At 37.4% G+C, this 20,315-nt stretch overlaps 1 protein-coding gene across 1 annotated transcript in view; it reads left to right on the top strand.

The window, feature by feature from the left end:
• The first annotated feature begins 297 nt into the window (after positions 1 to 297).
• DNAH11 (dynein axonemal heavy chain 11) overlaps positions 298 to 20,315 on the top strand; it is a 108,820-nt gene continuing 88,802 nt past the window's right edge. Inside the window, 14 exon segments of the mRNA XM_017731169.1 lie at positions 298 to 1,032; positions 1,034 to 1,108; positions 1,808 to 1,946; positions 1,949 to 1,964; positions 2,759 to 2,915; positions 3,033 to 3,074; positions 3,076 to 3,178; positions 3,884 to 3,989; positions 4,201 to 4,206; positions 4,790 to 4,928; positions 7,044 to 7,075; positions 7,077 to 7,150; positions 7,250 to 7,361; positions 10,280 to 10,352. Of these exon segments, the coding sequence (XP_017586658.1) occupies positions 988 to 1,032; positions 1,034 to 1,108; positions 1,808 to 1,946; positions 1,949 to 1,964; positions 2,759 to 2,915; positions 3,033 to 3,074; positions 3,076 to 3,178; positions 3,884 to 3,989; positions 4,201 to 4,206; positions 4,790 to 4,928; positions 7,044 to 7,075; positions 7,077 to 7,150; positions 7,250 to 7,361; positions 10,280 to 10,352 (1,119 nt within the window). The 5' untranslated portion in view covers positions 298 to 987.

Here is a 20,315-nt window from a genome sequence, read left to right as displayed (position 1 = left end):
CTGCCACAATGGTGTGCTAAGAACAGAGTACACATTCAGTATGTATACAAACACTACACCCATATATTTGTGTCAGGAAGCCAAACCTATTGGGCTTGTTTATGTCAAACCAAGCAGTTTATATCTATATTTAGTTTTAGTCCCATTTCAGAAGGATACCTTGATTTTTGCTTTGCCCTTTTTTACCTCAAACTTCTCCTGAATGTTTTTGTCCTGCTGTGAGCACTCCTTCTCTTTGTGAAAACTTTCAGTAGTTTTGATTTTCTTTTCCAACATAGAATATCTGCTGAAGGGAAATACAAAATAGGAAAGAGACTTTAAAGGGGTCATGAATATCTGACAGAAGTGTCTAAACTTTCCCTGTAATAGAAAAGGCATTATATCTTTTTATTGATATTTCCATATATTTTTATATTTTCCTCCTTGGAATTACATGCAGTAGCTGAGATTGGGGTTTTCCCCCCATTAATATGAAACCTGAATATTTCCATAGTCACTTCATATTACATAACGCTGCGTAGTCATCTATATCGTATTTTGTAATCATCCCCTTATTGCTTTGTCTATTTTTAAAATGTCTCTGATCTTTCCTAAGGGCTATTTTTAGTTTGCCAATAAATGTTCTCGTACAATTAGTACAATTTTTGCAAAGTCCGGTACATACCTCTATGGAGATGACCACCACGTAATTTTCAATTCCATTTCATGTGCATCTTCTTATCCATCCATTCCTCATACCCTGCCTAGCTGACCATCTGCAGCATTTGTGCTCACCTGGATTGTTGTTGTTTTGGAGACGGTTCAAATTTTTGTTTAAACCGGGATTTCTTCTGGCATCTCATGTCTAATACCAGAAAATTTGTATGTACAAGCCAGTTTTTATGGTGATTTAGTTCATGATGTAGGCAGAACTGATTTCTAGTAGATGGTACTGGAAACCATCTGGTTTTAGTGGGTTACCTAAATCTTTTCAGGTCACTGTGCTAAATGCTCTTTATTACCGAGCTGCTTGGAGAACTTTCCTCAGGTGAGCAAGAAAAAAATCATGACCATTTGTGCCAAAGATGTTCATGCCAGAGAAGTGTCAGCAAGCTTTCAAGCCCAGAAGGCATGTTTGAATCAGCTATATTTTGCATTCACAGTTTGTTCTGCCTCCAGTAATTCACAGTGTGTTTTGTTGTCCTTTCAGAGGCATGTGCCTCTCCAAAGCAAGTCACTCCTCTTCCTGTGGTGACTTTTTATAAGTGCATACAACAGAAATTTTGAATGTTTATTTAAACCAAAGCGCTCACTCTGTGGGTAACTTTTGTTCAGGTAAAACTAAGGTGGTGGCACATGCTGTTGGTTTGAAAGAACAAACTGTTTCACCGGATTGGGATTGAAATAGGAAAGAATTCTTATTTTCCCTCTGTCCTCCTGAGCCTCAGAAATAAAATGGGCTTTTAAGGTGGTGTTAAGATAAGAAGAAAAAAGGCTTGAGGAGTAAAATGAAACTCATTGTGGTCAAAGTAATGTCAGTTCCTGTGCAAAGACTGCATTGTTTGTATGGAGAGGTCTTGGCTTGATAAATGTGTTCTGCTGTAATAGCTCTATTAAAATTGTCTTCTATTACACTTGCTTCTGTATAAAAGCACTAATGCCTTGAGGTGCATCTAATCCTTTATAATAGGTTGTAGTAGTTATTAGTCATAAGTGACTAGGAATGAGGGGTGAGACCTGCTGATGACAGCTGCAGCTTTGTAATGGGTGGCATTTCTACCTTCTGAATAGCTCCTACCTGGCACCATGACTCTTTGATGGTTCTTAGATCTCCAGTTGCAGAGCTTTTGCTTGGTTGTCATAGCTATGCCACAGCTGGGATAATGTCCAGAAACACTGTTTTGCCAACATTTGTGATGCTCACTTTCAGTGCTTTTATGAGTACTTGGAAAATACCCCTTGGCAGGTTAACCTTCGACTGACAGGTAATGACTGCTACAAATAAGAGTGCCTGCTTCATCTATTTCAGTGAATGAAAAGTTAAATGTTTCTTAGAAGTTTGGAGTTCTTTCCTACCTCATGTGTATATTATAAGGTTATCAATATATTTGAACATGTATGTGCATGTAGATATGCATACTCAAGAAATTGTATGATTTTAATGGGCATTACATTTATAATAACTGAAATGTTTTTTGCATAAATTAATCTATATATTCATTGCCTAGTCTGAAGGGGGGATATGAGCAGATCTCTAAGGTTAATCAGGAGTTTTCAGCAAAGATTTTTGTTCATTCATTAAAGTATTTTTTTCACACCACATACAGTGGAACTTTTCTTTTCTGGAAAGGTTTGGGCTTCAATGTAGAATTTCTGGTTAAAATAAGGACTCCTAAAAGATACAGCCAGGCATCCTGGCTGGCTTAATGCTTACAACCCTCAGTTTTGGGGGGCAAATTCTGGGGCTCAAGTCTTTGAAATAGGGAAAGCAGCAACTACAGCCTCATGTTTCCTGTCCTGTGTGATCACTGATACGATATTCCTCCTTGCTAAAAAAATGTTGATGTGGTTAGTTTTCTTTTCTAAAATAAGCACTTTCCAAGTAGTACCACACCATGATTTTACATGAACATGGAAGAGATACATTTGTGGTTTAGGACATTAAAATATAATGAGAAAGTGGACTTGGAATAAGTCATCCATGAAGCATAAGAGTTATAAAAAAGGCCCTGATGTAGAAGTTCATTGCAATGCAAACAATCCCTTTTCTTATGTTAAGGTGTTATATTACTCTAACCTGGGCTCTCCACCTAGCAGTGAGTGGTGCTCCTGCAGGACCAGCTGGCATAGATAAGACAGAGATCATGGAAGATTTAGGCTGTGCCCTTGGCATGCTGGTGTAAATTTTCAGCTCTTCAGAACACATGGATGATGAGGTGAGATAGTCTGTTCAGCAGTATGGAGATTGTTGTTTAGCTTCTTTTTCATGTGAATTGCATTGGAAACTGTTGCTTTCAAGAAAACTATGTTAAATCTTTCACTTTTAATTTTAGCCTGTAGGGAATATCTATAAATTTTTGGTCCAGACAGGAGCTTTGGGGGTGCTTTGATGAATTCAGTCATCTCTTGGTAGGAGTCTAGTCAGTGGCGTTAGTACAATTAAAGACTATCCACAATAAAATAAGGAACAAGAAGAAGAGAGTAGCTTATTATAAATTATTATATTATAAATAAGCACTTGAGTGCTTATTTATCCTTTACAGGCTATAAATACTGAACCAGTAATATCTTCCTCCAAAGTTCCTCTGAAACTATTTCTAAATGAGGCAGTAGATGGTAACACAAAATCACCTGTGTCATGTACTACCCAAAAATAACCTTCTCTTCAAAATGTAGCAATAAATGTGAGTAAAATCCTGGTCCTACCAGATTACTATTTTGCTATCGAAACCAGTTCATGTCCCACCATGTGAGATCATGGCATCCTATGGGTGAGAAGTGTGGAGGGATTCAACTTTGCAAGAAGTCTCAGTGGTTCCAGGACTTTCCAATGCTTTTTAGACATGCCTTGTTTTTCCACTGTCCTATGTTCTTTCTCTGTTTTTGGGTTTGTTTTTTTTTACTCAGTATTGTCTCCTGGCTCTTTTAAACCCTCTGCATCCCTACTAGTCTCCTTTATTCTATGTTTCAAAAGATGATTCCTGATGTAGACATAAATATGCTCCAGCCTCATGCACTCTTTGTGGCTCTAACAGTCCAGTCTTTTTCTTCTGAATTCAGTGCCAGACAGATTACTAAAAGCTGATGCCTACCAGTGAAATACCTCTGTTTGTTAAGGTCAAGCAAGTTTTCCTTTTTTGTCATCTTTCTTTTAACACTTATTTGTGTTATTTTTCTTTTAACGGGTTTGTATTTCTTGGTGAAAACATTACACTGAAGTCGAGAGTTGGAATATTTATTACTATGAACCCTGGATGTGCAGGTCAGACAGAACTACATGAGAACCTCAGGTTCCCCATTCATACTTAAATATGACAAAATTAAAACTGGTCATTTATTTCAGCAGTATATTTCTGAAAGGGGAACAAAAGAAATATTTATGGTTTTCAGTAGTAAGAAAGAGTTCTGAGGAACAAGCTTGCTGCTTTGTAGCTGTCCTGAACACAGAATTCAAGATCTCTTCTTTGCTAGTATGTAACTTAAGTAATGATTTTAAATGAGGGCATTGTTTAGCAATAGCATTATTACTTCATGTTATTTTAAAAATGAGATTGAATGAGATTTTTCTACTTTGTGTCATTAAAATTTTGTTCTAAAAATTCGAGCAGTTACATTTAGCAAAGAAACAGTAAAACCTCTAAAGGCAACCAAGCCTTCATCTAAAAGCACTAAAGCTCTCCAAAGATAATCTAACTGCTTTTAAAAAGGACGGCAGTTTTAGCCGTGGTTGTGTTGCACTTGACTTCCAGACCCTGTACAGCTGCTGGCTGTGCCTCCAGGGCTCGGGGCAAGTGACACCACTGCAGCCTGTGCCTTCTCTGAGTTCGGGCAGTACCTGTCTGTGTTTCTCAGATGCCTCTTTCGTGCAGTAGTGTTATGGAATACTAACAATCACCAGTGCTTAATTAGCTCATTTTGCTTTGAACTAGGGTCCTTGTCGGCTTTGATTGACACTCTTAATTGTGACTCTCTTGAGTTCTGTTTTTAAAAATGTTTGCACACATCAGACATTTGATTTAACTGACTTATTCTTACCATGCTTAAATACTAATCTGTGTATTTGGATTATGGGGTTTGTTTTCTTCCCTAGAATCCGTGCTGTGGTCGTCCCTGATACTGAGCTGGTCTCTGAAATTATGTTGGCTGCTGAAGGGTTTATTGATGCATGTCTGTTAGCCAGGAAGTTCATCACCTTGTAACCTCTCTGCAGGGAGCTGCTCCCTGAACAGGTGAGGGTTCTTTGGGCTTTTGAATTTAATACATATCCATCAACACACACTCCATACCAGTGCAGCTGAATACTGTGTAATAGGAGGCATTTATGTATATTGTCTTATCTTGTATTTTAAAGACACTTTAAATCACATGTCCGTCCTTAATAAACTGTCAGACATAAATTGGAAAAAAGTGTCCTTTCTTCTTACCTTGGGATGTTTGTAATGTGTTAGTTTTGCATTAAATAATTGTATATCACCACTTCATACCTGGGATGACTGACTACATTGTGCTGCTGTGTAACTCCCATGTAAATAACTATCTTTTGGAGAAGAGAATAACAGGGTAGAAATTATTTTGAAAAATAGATAGCATATTGTAACTGAACGAACATTTCTTTAAACTTTCCCCAGTAAATACAGTGGAAAACTCTTTGGAAAAAAAAAGGGTGAGAAAAAGCATTTCTAAATAATGTAATTATTACATTAGAAAGAATCTGTATTTAGAAATATTATCTTAAAAATGTAAAACCTAGAAGTTGCATGACTTCTTCCCTGTATATATGCTGTTTGAATAATTTCCAACTGTATAATTTTTCACAAGACATTTTTAATATTCATTTTTATCAGTGGAATAAGAACTTGGAGAACCCTCGAACCTTAAGCTGTAAACTCAAATAGCAGGCAGGGCCATTATGAAATAAAAAAACCCTTTATTTTCATGCCTGCATAATTTTGAAATTATCCCTAAACATCCTGAAGATTTCCTGACACATTCTTGCAATTTTCTAGAGATAATGAAATTAAACCACTCATATCTAAAGATCATTAATATTGTTTGCTTCACTAGAACAAGGATTCCTTGAGTCTAATGATTACTTTGTCCCAGAGGCACATTCTGAACTGAGAAAAGTAATTTATACCATTGTTTGCCACTTCAGTATTAATCGTAGTAACAATAGTAATATTAACATTAGTGTTTGAAGCAAAATCTAGAGTGTTCTTGTTTGTTTACTTTTTAACTCTCATTTGGTTTACTTTTAATGGCAATGGGAGAAATCAAATACCTCTGGGAAAAAATTCTGGGCTTCTGCATAAAATATACAGCAGCTCAGAGAGTTCTGAGAGTATTTCTCCTGTGTTGGGACTTTTAGAAATTTAAATATACCTTTGGGGCACTAGGATCCTAGCCTATGGAACCTGCTGCAGAACAGGGTTATCAGGGCTTTCAAGTCCATATGTTGTAAAGGAAGGGACTTCTGGTCCTGTCATGCCATGGCAAATAAAGTCCTTTTACACTGGGCAATCCACAAATCAGGCTGCTTTTAAGATGCATATCCTGCTCTTTAACACCTTTTCAGACAGAAAAACAACACAGAAATTTTTCTGAAAAAAAACCCACTTCCCTAAATCTAACCAAAATCTTATTAAGCACAATATATACCTGAATTTCCTGGTTTCATTATCAACTCTGTTTAACTTCTTTGCCTAGATGTACCATTTCTAAAATGTGGAGACTCCTTTTCAGTGCAGATAATTGGCATCTTTATTACCCCAGAATTTTTTTCTTACTTATCATGAACTGCCCTGAATTTGAACATTACTTTTTTGAAGTATTATTCTTTGTGATGTATTTAATGCATTTGATTCACACTTACAGAGTTACTGCTGTCATGGAAGAGGATAGAGGCATGGCATCTGTCAACTTAAAATGGTGTATTTGTAAGTTGTGAATCTGCTTCCAGTTTTGTTGTTGTTTTTGGGTTGTTGGTTAGTTTTTTTGGGGGGGGAGGTGAGGGGTGGAATTGATAATACTAATAGGCTGTATTTATATTGAATTCCTAGGTGTGGCTGCAGAATATGCTTTCAAACTTTACCCAGCTGGTAGCCAGTTAAGAATAGGGAACGAAATGGTGGAATATAGAAGATTAAATAGATATACAGATATATATCTTTCACCCTTTTATTTTTTTTAGTCAACCTCTACCACTGACTGAAAGCCACTGGAAGACTACAGGTGAATAAAAATGTCTTGTTTTACTCTGTTTGTAAAATGATTGTTTTCTTCATAAGCATTACCACTTAGTTTTATTTCATGTGCTCACATGACTATTTAAAATGCTTTTGTAGGGCTTTTATGACTGGGCACTTCATGCTATCAAGTGTTTTCATAATTGCTGGGTCCCTGAAAAAAGAAGACAAGAACAGACCTGAGGACTGGGTAAAATCTGTTTCTGGTGTTTTGCCTTTGAGTAAAAACAGAATCCTTAAAAAAAAAAGGATTTGATGCTCTTGTGATATATTGTTTACCCTCCTTTTCCATGTGCTTTTGTGAGTCTTAAGAGACTTCAATTTGCATAAAATAGTGACAGATGATATCCCAATTTTCACAGGCCTGATCAGTGACTTGTTTCCAGCTCTGGATGTTCCGAGGATGAGGAACCTACAGTTTTGAGCAGATGGTTAAACAATCTACCCTGGAGCTGTGGAGCTGTACTTGCAGTCAAAAGAGAACTTTATTCTCAAAGTAAAAGAATTCATTGTCTTTAATTACTCCCCTTAAGATTTTTGATCAAAATAATTTCTAGTGGGTTGGTTGTATTAGACATGAAGATTATTTTTGAGTATGTTACAGTATTGATAAAGTGTCTCTCAATGACTCAGTATTTCAAAGGCATTTCATCATGGCAGTGATGCTTCTCAGTATGATAAATATACCCATAAGGATACGTGTATCCTGTTCAGGAAAGCTGTGTGCAGTGACAGTCTAGAGTGATGAATGTGTTTGTTTGTATACAGTAACAAGAATTTGTACTTAGTAGCAAATCCATTGTTGGTCAGATATTTATAGTGAGGTAAGAAGAGTAAAGGAAAAAAACATATATATAAGAAGGTGTGGGTTTGGAATGTGTGTGGCTGTAAGTGACTTTTGTGTGCTCTGGCTTTTATGAATAATATAATGCACGTTGTGCTATATACATTAAAAACATGCATGGACAGATATGCATGCATGTACACTCAAAAGAATTAGTTGCCCATAAGCTAAATTTAAGCACTAATTTAATTTAATTACAGACAGGGTGATAAAGTGAAACACAGAAACACCAGGTATTATACAGACCAAATAAAAAGTGCACATATTCCCAGCTTTCTTCAAGGAAATCCTCATCTGCTGTATGTGACAGCACACTCCTTACCTCTTTAGGGTATGTTGGAAATAACCAAGCTGGCTGAATGTGACTGATCAGAAGATTTACAAAGGATTTGTGCTCGTCTATCTTGCTCTGTTATCCTGACAGAAGGGTGAAAGACAATAAGGTATGCCTTGGGTATTATGAACTTTACAATCAGCCTTCTGTAGAGTATTTTGTTTCCTGCTAGCTGGGTAAATCAGAAGAAAAACACTGGGGATCATGAGCTTGTTCCTGTTAGACTTTGGAAAATCAGAGTGAATACTCTTCACTAAAACAGAAATCCACAAGCAGCCAAGCTATCTCCATTCTGTGACTCACAACTATTTCTTTGGAAGCAATGTATTACTTTAGGAGACTGAGTTTGTATTTTTCTGAATTATAGATGTACAGCTGATTGTAGAATTCACTCTGCTAAAGCAATGGCAAAATTGTGATAACTGTTCTGTATCCCTGGGTTTTCACAGTCCTGCTGGACTGTGTGGCTGTCTGGCAGAATAGGACTTGTTCTCACTTGCTGAGGTAACTGCTTTCATTCCTTTGCGCCAATTATCTTACCATTTTCTGAGAGACAGTGTTGCTTGATGCAACACCAGCTTCTTTGAGGCAATTCTGCCAAGAAGGTGCAAGCTTACTTTTTCCTATTAAAGGGAATAAAAAGGTAAAGGGAGGAGAACTTTTTTGTGAATAATTCTGTCTCTGTGATAAGAACTGCAACAGGAGAGGAAAGGTGCTCACTGTGTGTCCCTTCGGCGTGGTAGGATGCTCACCAGGAGGAGCAACCAGTGTGTCACTCTGTGTTAGTTGCTGGAATTGCAGGGAATGGAAAGGGTAGGGTACCTGCCTGCCTGTGGAACATGTTTTCCATCTCACATTATAAAGAAACTGCCATGGTCCTTGCATAAAGCATTCTTCATGTTGCCTTTGCCTGAAGCTGCAGGGTAATAACACGCTGCTGAGGCCACTCGGTCAGCCACATGATGTGCAATGGAAAGCTCAAATGTTGCAAGAAAATTCTACATTTTATGTGTTGTTTGCATGTCCCAAAGGACAGTTAATCATGGCATGAAGTAATAATCATTCAATCTGACAGATAGACTAAGTAATACTTTGTTCTGGAAGGAGAAGCAGGATGTTTTAATTAGGCTTCTAGACAGACATTATGGAATTTATTGCCAAAACACAGACAAATAATTCTAATACATAATGCTTGCCTATTTCTGCTACTAAATGTTGGCAGCTGCATAGATTTTCTTCTCCATTTAACACTTTCTATTAGAATTGAGTGCAGAATATGGCTGTTTCAGACTGGGAGTATCCTTTCCTATCCTTAGGCTTAATGGAAATTTGGGACTAAACTAGCACAGAGGCAAGGGTAAATCAATGTAAACCGTTGGCTGAGTGTGAGGATTTACAGTTAGAGGTCCAGTTCAGGAAAAAGTCAAGAATTTCTACTATTTGAAAATAGTATCACTGACATGCACCCTGTTCCTTCTCTTCAGGTTCTGAAAGTTCTTCATCACATGTACGTGCACACAAAAAAAATGCCAATTTGTAATGAATTTAATGCAGAAGTTCTGACAGCTGATGAACTGTGTGGTTTTATACACCAGGAAACCAGAGAGTGGAAAGATGGCAAGAGACATGTGTTCTTGCTAGGATGTCATTTTCCATCCAAAATGGACAATACCAGAATTCAGAGAACGTGTAAGAGATAGAATTCTTGTGTTTTTCTGAGTTTTGATGCAATGAAATGTCTGTGCAGAGCACTGGTGGTTCTGGAAAGACTGGAGGGCAGGGCAGGATGCTGGCAGACAGAAAGTTATTAGCCTGAACAATGTTGATCCAGCTGCCTTAAAGGGCCAGTTATTTTCTTCCCAGATGGTGCCTCCCTTATCTCACCCATATCATTAAGACTTATGACACAATCCTGTAATCAAAACAGGAATAGGTCATTATTACATAAAATGCAGTCATTTTGCTGTATTGAGTGTTCACTGAATTTTTTTTTGTTATTTTTGCCACCTAATAAAAAAGCAAAGGAAGAAAACATGGGTTTGATGTTACAAAAGCTTCTTTTTTCACTGATGTGTCATCTTCTGAAGTTTTAATTGCAATGCAGTGTTGTTGTTTAAGCATTTAAGTAATAAGATTCTATTGAAATATAATTTGCAGGTCTCCTGTCATCTTCTCTGAGAGGATGACCCAATATTACCCAGGAGGGGCCAAAAAGGTTTGGTTTAAACAGGTATATAGATCCTATAAATCCTAGAGATCCTATAGATCCTATGTAGAATGTAGTCCCTTAACACTGTTATGGATGTTAACAAGGTGAGCCATTACAATTACAGTGGCTTCCCCTCTCCCTGTTTTCCCATTTTCTTCTTCTTCTATTTTTCTGGAGGCAGTTTTGCAGTATGCATTCCCTTTTTCTTTTATTCTTATCTTTCGTCTGGTTTTCACTATTGCTAAATAATATTTTAGTACCTAATTAACACTTTATGCCTTGCCTATTTGGCACAACAAAAAGCCTTAAATTAGCCTACGAATACTGTAATGGTGACTGCGCCTCCTAGATGTGAGCTGATGTAATTTGAGATATTAATCATAAGATTATTGAAGCTGGTATTTGGAAAGTCTTGATAAAATAGTTTTAAGATTCCATTATTGAAGTCCTTGCATAACTATACTATGGAAAGCAAGTGTAGGAAATCTAAATCAGTCAGCTTAAGCACAGTAGGATACAGACCCCTTCTTTCCTTCTTAATTATGCAGCTAAACCAATTTTGTGGACTCTCTGAAATGCTGTAATAAAATGAAATCCAAATCTAAAATCTGAATGTAACCTTTGGAAAGTGATTGGAGTTTTGAGCTTTCCTTTTCTTAGAAGCTTAAACCCTAGTAACCCTCTGGTTACTCAGCAAGGTGACTGCCGGGGTGAGCCACATAATCTAACTTTTTCTGAGGAACAGAAAGTGGCTTTCTCAAGAAGCATTTTGGAGCACTTACGTTTAGGTCCTGCTCTGAATCATTTTCTGATTATTTCCATTGACCTTGAGAGAGATTTTTCCTCCTCTGCTTTTACCTGCTTTCAGGAGAACTCACATTGGGGAAGCAGGCTAGTCACCTTTTAAATTAGTTAAACTCTAAAAAACCCATACAAGGTCAAGTAAAACCTTTTGAATTTGTCATCCTCTGTATTTCTGGTAAAAAATTCTAGGCATGTTCAAACAGAGTTTGTTTATCATTGTTCAAGAAATAGTGTGTGCATTGTGTTGCACTCTGTGGGGCTGTAATAAACACAATTGCCCTCATCGTGTTCCTGTTAAACCTGTTATCTTGGCTTTCCTTTGCTGAAAAGTTTACTGATGATTTCTAGGTTCTGACCCTTACAAACAATTAATGTGTGCCTGTCAATGTGGCTGCTGTTTGAGGTACACATTTAAAAGCTGCTGCCCCAGCTACTATATCCAGAGCTGGTATTCTTCACCTGAACACCCAGGACCTGGGATGGAACCCATGAGTATCTGATGATATTGGTTGGTATTTTTAACATCCTTCTTGCAGATTAATTGCAACAAACTCCATTATATATATATTAAGTCTTCCTTATAATTTTTATTCTGTTAATGTATTATTTATTTGGTGCCTACATATATTCTCAAATAGGCATTTTTGAGAATTTTGCTGGTTAAGTGGTTTTTTTTCCTCTCTTACATATACTGCTTAATCAGAGCAGTAGTGTGGAGGGTTGACCCTGACTGAATGCCAGGTGCCAACCAAGCCATTATTACTGCTCCTCCTCAGCTGGACAGTGGAGAGAAAAATATGATGAACGACTCTTGGGTCAAGATAAGGACAAGGAAATCAAATACTCAGCACACTCTCATGGGCACAACAGACTCAACTTGGGGAAATTATTTTTATTTATTACCAGTCAAATCAGAATAGGGTAGTGGGGAAAAAAACCCCCAGTGTTAAAGATACCTTCCTTCCACTCCTACCTCCTTCCCAGTTCAACTTCACTCCCAGTTTTCTCTACCTCTTCCCCCCATTAGCTCAGGGGGATGGGAAATGGGGTTGCAGTCAGCTCATCCTAGTCTCTGCTCCTTCTTCCCTCTCAGGGGAAGTACTCCTCACACTCTTCCCCTCCCTGCTCCATCACAGTCCCTCCCATGGCAGACAGGCCTCCATGAACTTCTCCAACTTGAGTCCTTCCCTCGGGCTGCAGTTCTTCATAAACTGCTCCAGTGTGTGTCCCCCATGGGGTTACAGGTCTTGCCAGCAAACCTGCTCCAGCATGGGCTCCTCTCTACACAGGTTCACAGGTCCTCCCAGGAGCCTGCCCAAGCACAGTCTTCACACAGGATTTCAGCCTTCTTTGGGCATCTACCTACTTTTGTGTGAGGTACCTTTTTTCCATAATAAGAGAAACTCAGGCTCCAAGTCCATGTAAATAATTGAAAATAATGTCCACAGCAACTGTACACCACAAATTGAAGCCTTAACATTTTCCTATGGCCACATTTATGCACAGATCATTTTTTTGCCAGGTAAATTATCTTCACACAAAGTATGTGAGTTCTAGAGGCAGCAAATCACTTCATCACCTTTCCACTATGCTGTTGAACACCTTATAAAGTTAGAGTTATATTTGTGGAAGAAAAATTGTAGAAGTTATGATAGTATGATATATACCTGTCAGTGGAGGAATAGAAAGCATGAGCTGGGAGCTGTAATTGCCTCTGTTTGAAGGTTTGGTTATTTTTGCACTTTTTTTCAGTGTGCTCTGCATAGGATATTCTCAAGTACTTAATGTTATTTTGATTGCATTAACTCATATTGCACAACTTTTTAGTGCTTAGATGAGAAGGAATTTTCCTGGGGAGATTAGAAGTCTATGGACATAGAGACATGGAGGCGATGATCAAAAGATATGATCTATTTTCAAATCTCTTGTTGTCTTTGAGGGTTAACATTTGATAGGAAAATACAGAGCTTGGAAAAGAAAGATTTATCAGGCAAGGAAACTTTTAGGTGCTCACAGTAGTTAAAGCTATTTATTGCCAACTGTTTGTCCAAATGGTTTTAGGTATGGTGAAAGCTAGGCCAAAAATTAAATTGAAATAATTGAGAAATTAAACCAACTACATCTTGTACCAGTCTTTGCTTCTCTAACAGTTATAGGGCTACTGGTGTTCTGTAAAGGCTGAGGTGGAACAAATGCATTTCAGCTACAACTACATTTCAAAAGCTTCCTATTAGAAGAAGTTAAATAAAATTTTTCAAGTAGAAATACTATGTAAAAAGTAATCCAGTAAAAAAGAAAAAACAATTTCTTGTAGTAATTGTTTGAGAATGAAAGAATGGTGTATCCTGTTTCATCACTTTTTAGAGTTTACTCCTAGCCAGAGAGAGAGAAATTACAGTTTGCTTTTAAAAGTAAACTGTGATGTGCAAGGGTTTGATGGGTTTTTTTCCTTTTCAATTTTAGTCAGTCTTTGTTCACGCATTTTAGATTGTACATCTCTGGTACTTTATTGATTTACTCGTAATAAAAGGCAAAGCAGTCTTGTTTGTTGGAAATGCTGGAGTAGGAAAACCAGTGTTTATAGGCAATAGGCTTGGTGCTGTCTCTGACTAGACAAGGCTACCTCCTGAGCAACAATTCATTCAGCTACCACACAACATCAGCAGTGCTCCAGAGTTCCATACGGATGTGAGGAACTTATCTTCCCACAACAGCAATGATAAAAAATATTCCACAGGTATTACAGTTTTATCACAACCATTGGATACCGCTCTTGTCTGGGCCTTGGCAAAGTTCATGGCTTTGCAAACTGGAAAACTTTGAAAGTTGTGGCAGGCAAGGGGAAGGGAGGAGGATGAAACTGCTTGGTGCAAACTGGAACTGACACTGTGCTCCCACAAGTTGCTCTCTGATTGCAGATGAGAAAACTTATCTTTACCTCTGTTCACAAGAAGCCTTGAGCCATCTTTGGGTGGCCTGGGTGTCTCTGCATGGTGCCTGTAGGTGTACTGAAAAGGATGGTCAGAAGTTGAGTTTACTTTTGCTAGGTACCATACAACACCCAAGGGGGGTCAGTCCCTGTCTGGTGGAGTTTGGAGTCTCCGTAGGTGAGATGGATGCAGATCAAAGGAAATATAATGCACAAATGGAGACGGCTGTAAGTTGGCCAAAAATGCTATACTGGTGGTAGATTTTGGAACAAGAGGAGTCAGAGAGTCAGAGCAAAATAGGCTCATAAAAGCTGTCTGTTTTGCTCTTCATGAAGAACACAATCAAGAGAGAGCCCAGTGGTCAGTGGATATGCCGTCTTTGCCATCTCTCTTTTTATCCTTCCCATAACTTGAACAGGAAACAACTATCCTGAAAAAATGATGTGCCCTCTTTGCTCTACAGCTTTTCATGACATGAAAAGCACTAGAGAAGTAAGTTAAAACACTGGCTTATCCTCTCAAATGTCTGGAAGAAGATACCAAAAAACAATTTTTCAGTTTTAAAACTTTCTACAATTTTAGAGGTCTTCAGATAAAATCTTTAGAAACATTTATTACATTATTATTATAAATTACACATTGATGTGTAATTTAACTGCTTTTGCAATCAGTTGTCTAACTTTCAAGCCAATCTACATTGCTGCTAATGGATTACATTTTCACCAGGTTTAAAAAAATAGGTATCAATCCACAAATCTTAATTGAATAAGTTTTTACCCTGTTTTTCTTTCATGTCTTGTGTTAATTTCAATAATGTGTTGTAGTCACATCAGATAAGCAAAGACCATTTTGTCTTCTTTATACCTTAGTTTTTCCTTTGAAGTGTTTCCAAATTCACGTTAACATGGAATCCTGAATTAACAGAACTTAATCACCTTTTTGCCCCTCAAAATGAACGGAAAGATTAGGAGAAAAGAAATCTGCTGTGCATCAGAGTGAGATCATGAGCTGTTGTAAACTGTCATAGTTCCTTTAATGGGGAATCAGCCTTTAAAGGCTTTCAGAAATTCCTCTGATCAGGGAGAGATTTTTCAGCTAATGACTGCCACTCCAGTAGCAACTATGGCCATGGCTCTAGAGTACAAAAACATAACACTTTCCATTGCAAGGAGAAGCTGATGAAAGGAGCTCCTGGACAGCAGAGATTGTGTATTCTTCTTGCAGGAAACTTCTTAAATAAACCAAAGAAGTGAAGTCAACATCACAGGCTCTTGTTCTCCAAGTGTGTCACACCCACCAACAGTTTTGTGGCATAAAGTCTGAGAGTTTACGAACCTTCTAACTGCACCTTCTAAGAAAAATTAAGACACGAGCAAAGAAATGGATCATCTTATTGTCTGCATCTCTTCCTTCTGTCCACTGCTCTTTAGCCAAGTTCCTCCTGTTAAATGCTCTGCTACCACGTCCCTCTGCTAATCACAGTGGGTGAAGAACTGCATGACAATCCAGAAACAAGTGCATGGTGTTCCCTTTCCATTGTGTTTACAACATTGTCTTGGTGAGCTGTGACAGAATGATTTTGTACTGTCATGTATAGATCAAAATTATGGCCTCTTATGTGATTTTTGTGTTTGTGTGTACCAGTATTTCTTCCTGGAAAATGCATTCAAGTGATACACTGAAATGCCTTCATGTGTCCTAAACTATCACTCCAAGCAATTATTTGGAACAGTCAAATTGTGGATTGTTTTCATAACGGAAAGAATCATTCACAGCAAATTGCACAAATGAGCAATTTAAATTAAGACTTAGTTCATTAAAAAGAGCTTAAGAGGTGAACTTGTTAAAGTATAGTGATTCACTACTATTCATTGCTATGCTCTTTCCATAGTTCACAGGTTAAAAGGTTTTTCTTACAGATCATACAACTTCTAATCTGCAGTATTTTCTGTCAGTTCTCATCATATCTGTAGCCACATAACTTTTTTTGAGGTATCTGCTAGAGTGGGTGAGATTAGCATATAGTGTAGGGTTTTATTTAGCATTCCCCCAAGGCGTATGACTCACCCACTCTGCCTCTAGAACAGCAGAAAATTTCAAAATGTTGCTTGATGGAGGCATGTTCTGATGCAAACTAATATCCGTATATTAAGTATGGGGTCCTCAATAATGCTTAAGTCAGGAACACTGCCACAGAGAACAAAAATGTGTAAGTCTATATAGATTACAGTTGTGGACCTTATTTAAAATTTAGATAACATTAAGGATCAAGAGGGAGGATTCCTAATTTGCGGTTTAAAATTATGGCTACACACTGAGATAAAAGAACAAAATTGTCTTTTATGTAATTAAGACACTTTAAGCCTTTCATATGCACATGGTTTCTGCAAAAAGTTTTTTCCCTTCTGTGGTAGTAAAGCGGGGTAAGTGCAGTCACAGCTTTTTTCCCCAAAATTTATGATCATCCAGTTGCAAATACATTGAGGTTCTCCATTTCTGTCCTGTCCTCCAGCACACCTTCACTCTTTATTTGCTTATTTTACTTCTTCAGTCAGTACCATCCTTTCAGCTGACTGTGACTAGACAGAAATGGCCTTGGAAGCATTTGTTACCTTTGTTGAGTTGGCCTGTCAAAATCACTGTTGAGGTTTGCAGATGATTCATTTCACTGAAAAATCTAAGATGACAGTACTTCTGTAGTCCTGCTGGAAACTGCTTGCAGTGATGTATTTGCTCATTCTGCTTTGCCCAAGGAACTAACAAGTCTGCTGCAACATCCAGCATTCAGCTGTCCCCGTGGAAGTGCAGTTTCTATTTCATACAAGCTCTCATGAACAGGTTGCCCAGTTTTCAAAGAAGCAAGACTATTTCACAACCGTATACTTACATTTCAGTCTTTCTTTTGCCTAGCCCAAAGTATTTTAACGCACAGTGCAACACAAAAGAAAAAAAAGTCAGTAGTCTCAATTTTTGCCTATTCTACTTATTATACATGGAACAGATAATATATCTTTTTTCTTTCATACAGGCATTTCTTACTGAAAAATATTAAAGTCTTATTAAATTGTGGCTTTCATCATCTCAAAATCAATAGCAGGTGTATCCCAAATTCCTTACATTATTGACTGGACAAAAAAAAATCTCGATTAGATGTACATAACTTTTTGAAAAATCTTTTTCTTCTTGACGAACAGTATTGAGTCTGCATTAAATTCTCTGCTGTGCTGTAAGAATTTAACCACTATATTCCCTAAATGTTACATAACACCCTTTGGTTCAAATCCCAGCTCTGAGACAGAGAGAATTTAGCCTGCTTGTTGAAGATGAGAGTCCCAGTCGCTGTGACTTACTGAAGTTTTCCTTGGCGTTCACCTATTACTGTGGTTTTATTTTGTGCAAAATAATTTCTGTGATAATTTGAACAACAAAAATATATGACCTAGGAAGGAAGATTGTTAGTTTTCCAGTCCTGCTTTAATAAATTTCTAGTGATTTCTGCAGGTTCTTGTTTCCATGTGCAGAATAGAAAGTGTGCAATTAGCAATCAAGCTTCTGTGGAGGATGAATACTTTCTTATGTATCTGTGGAATACTTCACTAAGTGGCAAAAGTTGAGGATCACATCGTACCAGAGTTCAAAATTATAATAATGCTTAATAAAAGTTTTTTCTTCTGTGTTTTCAACATGACTTAGCAGCTTTCTGTAGTTATTTTTTCACTTACATATCTAAGGGAAGCAGTGCAGTTGGATAAAAATTGTATAAACTGAAAGTTTGTGTCTCAATATTTTACAGTTCTGATGAATACATAAGGACCTTTGAGTTAATTTGTTCACTGTTGTAGTAAATTTGTACCTAATGGTCTGCACTGACCATCGTGTAAGCACCTTATTTGGGGGAATAGGCTGAAATTTAATACAATCACCTTAATATTCCTTAGTCTGGGAGATAATATTGCATTCGATTCCTGATTAAATGTCCTGATTTAATGATAGCTATCATTCATATTTTTGCACTTTACGTATTTTGGTTAAGTTCTTATTTAATCTCTCCAAGGAGAAGGAGAAAATAATCTGCTCACTGATTAATTTTCTGAGTGTCAGGATACCTGGGGAGTTCACATTCAAAGCATTTCAGTTTCAAAGGATGCAGATGGATATGCTGTGAGATTTTCAAAAGCTGTGAAGTAGTCAATCAAGTAAATCAACAAGACTTTTCTGGAATTCAGAATCCCAGGGTGATGTGTTTTCAGAGACTGTGAGTTTCTCTGATTACTAAGGACTTCAACAGTTAAAAAAAAACCCCAACCTTGTAGTTAGTGAAACGTTTCATGAATTTGAGCCAGCATGATTTTGAATTCCTGATTTTGTTTAATTTCAATGTTGCTTCATACAGTAATAATTTTTATGCCTTTGCGTTACATTTCAGGGATATTTGGAAAAAAGCTGGAGAAAGAACCTGGTCATACCTATGGTCCAGTAAAAGAATGAGAAATTTATCTATTTTACTGGTGATTTGAATATGCCTGAAGTGGATAGATATGGAATGGATCAGCCTCATGTCGGCAGCATGTTGATCATTGACCCTGGTGAGCATTTATTGATGCTACGATACACTTTCTGTAGTGTGGTCCATCATGGCAACCCTAAACCACAGAAAAAACAGAAAGCTTCAAAATTAATTGATTAAAGAGAAAAGCATATGCTTCTGGGAGGTTATAAACTATTTTAGAAAAGAGAAGCAGAAAGCAAAGGGGCTATGGAGAGCCTTGGAAGGAAGGTATCCTTCAGCTGCTTTTGATGGAGCTGCTGGATGGTGGCCCCATTGATTGGCTGTTGAGAGCAGGGATGGCTGAGATACAGATTCCCTGAAATGCAGCTTCCCAGGTGTTTAGCCTCTAACACTCTCTGCATTTTCTTCACCTGTAAAGACAACAGACAAAATCCGTAGAAGCTTTATGATACTGGTTCAAATGAACAGTCTGTCTCTGCCATGAGAATAAAAACATAGAAAATGGCCACTGAAGGATAATTCAGTTGATTTGGGTGAAGAAGGTAGTTACAGAAGGTAGTCACAGAATCTCAGAACTGTTAGGATTGGAAGGGACCTCTGGAGATCATCTAGTCCAACTCCCTGCCAAGGCAGTGCCTCCTAGAGTAGGTGACAACAGGAATTCCCTTCTTACTTTCCAAAGGACAATTTAATTTTTTGGCAGTTAAAATATATTGGCATCCTTTCACCAGAACCTGTGTAAATATAAAGTTTCCAGTCCAAAATCAATGGATTAGTGTTTTAGTTCATTCTGTTACAGGAAGACCAATATCCTGTGTAAATAATTTGTTATCATAAATGTGCATTAGGTTCTTGTCCATATACAAGCATGTCATCTTATGTGACATGAAGAAAATACGTGACTTACAAAGAAAACATCATGAATGATCTGTACTGTTCTTGCATCTTTTAATGCAGATGAAGTGTATAAATTTTTTCACTAGATCATACTTCATCCCATGAAGGAATGACACCACACGTCAGCTAGATATCTTGTTAAGGAACAAGATGTAAAGAGAAAAGAAAATGAAGCAACGACTCAAATCTGAAACATCTCTGGCTTGGAGAAATCAGTCAGGTCTAATTCAGTGACATGTAAAGCTCCTGTCTCAATGCTCTCCTGTTTTCTTCCCAAAACTATATTCTTTTTGAGATAAGAAACCTTTTGTTCTTTCACAAAGATTTCAGAGTTCAGATCTCAAAGGCCTTAGTGCTTAAAAGGGTTGATGCTTCTTTCTTTTGAATGGTCTTGAATTCTTTTAAAATAAAGCCTACCCAAAAGTTAAAACTTTCCATTTTTGCAAAACAGATCAAATCAAGAAAAATGCTGATCATGCAATTCAGGAATTTAATATAACTACTTAAGAATTGTAAAATAGAGTAAAATCCATTGCAAACACAAGGAAAGAAAGAGAAGGCATTATTCTGTGAAGTTCTGGGAAGGAAAGATTTGTTGATTTGAGCAGAGAACAGCTGCATTATTCATGAGTTTTCATTTCACAGTATTTCTTCGAAAGACCTGCTTGTCCTAGTTCAAATGTACACTGACATCTAAAGAAACAAGATTCTCTTTATATTTGGACAAAAAGAATACAAATTGCCAGCAACTCAGAGCCTTTTTTTGTTGTTGTTTTTTAATTTCACTTTTTAGGCAGCCTCCTTTTAATTCACCAGGAGCTGTGTCATCTGGAGAGCCAGAAA

Source organism: Corvus brachyrhynchos, unplaced genomic scaffold (assembly GCF_000691975.1).
Source record: "Corvus brachyrhynchos isolate BGI_N302 unplaced genomic scaffold, ASM69197v1 scaffold84, whole genome shotgun sequence".
NCBI classification, from domain to species: Eukaryota; Metazoa; Chordata; class Aves; order Passeriformes; family Corvidae; genus Corvus; species Corvus brachyrhynchos.
This window is presented reverse-complemented; position numbering and strand designations above follow the sequence as displayed.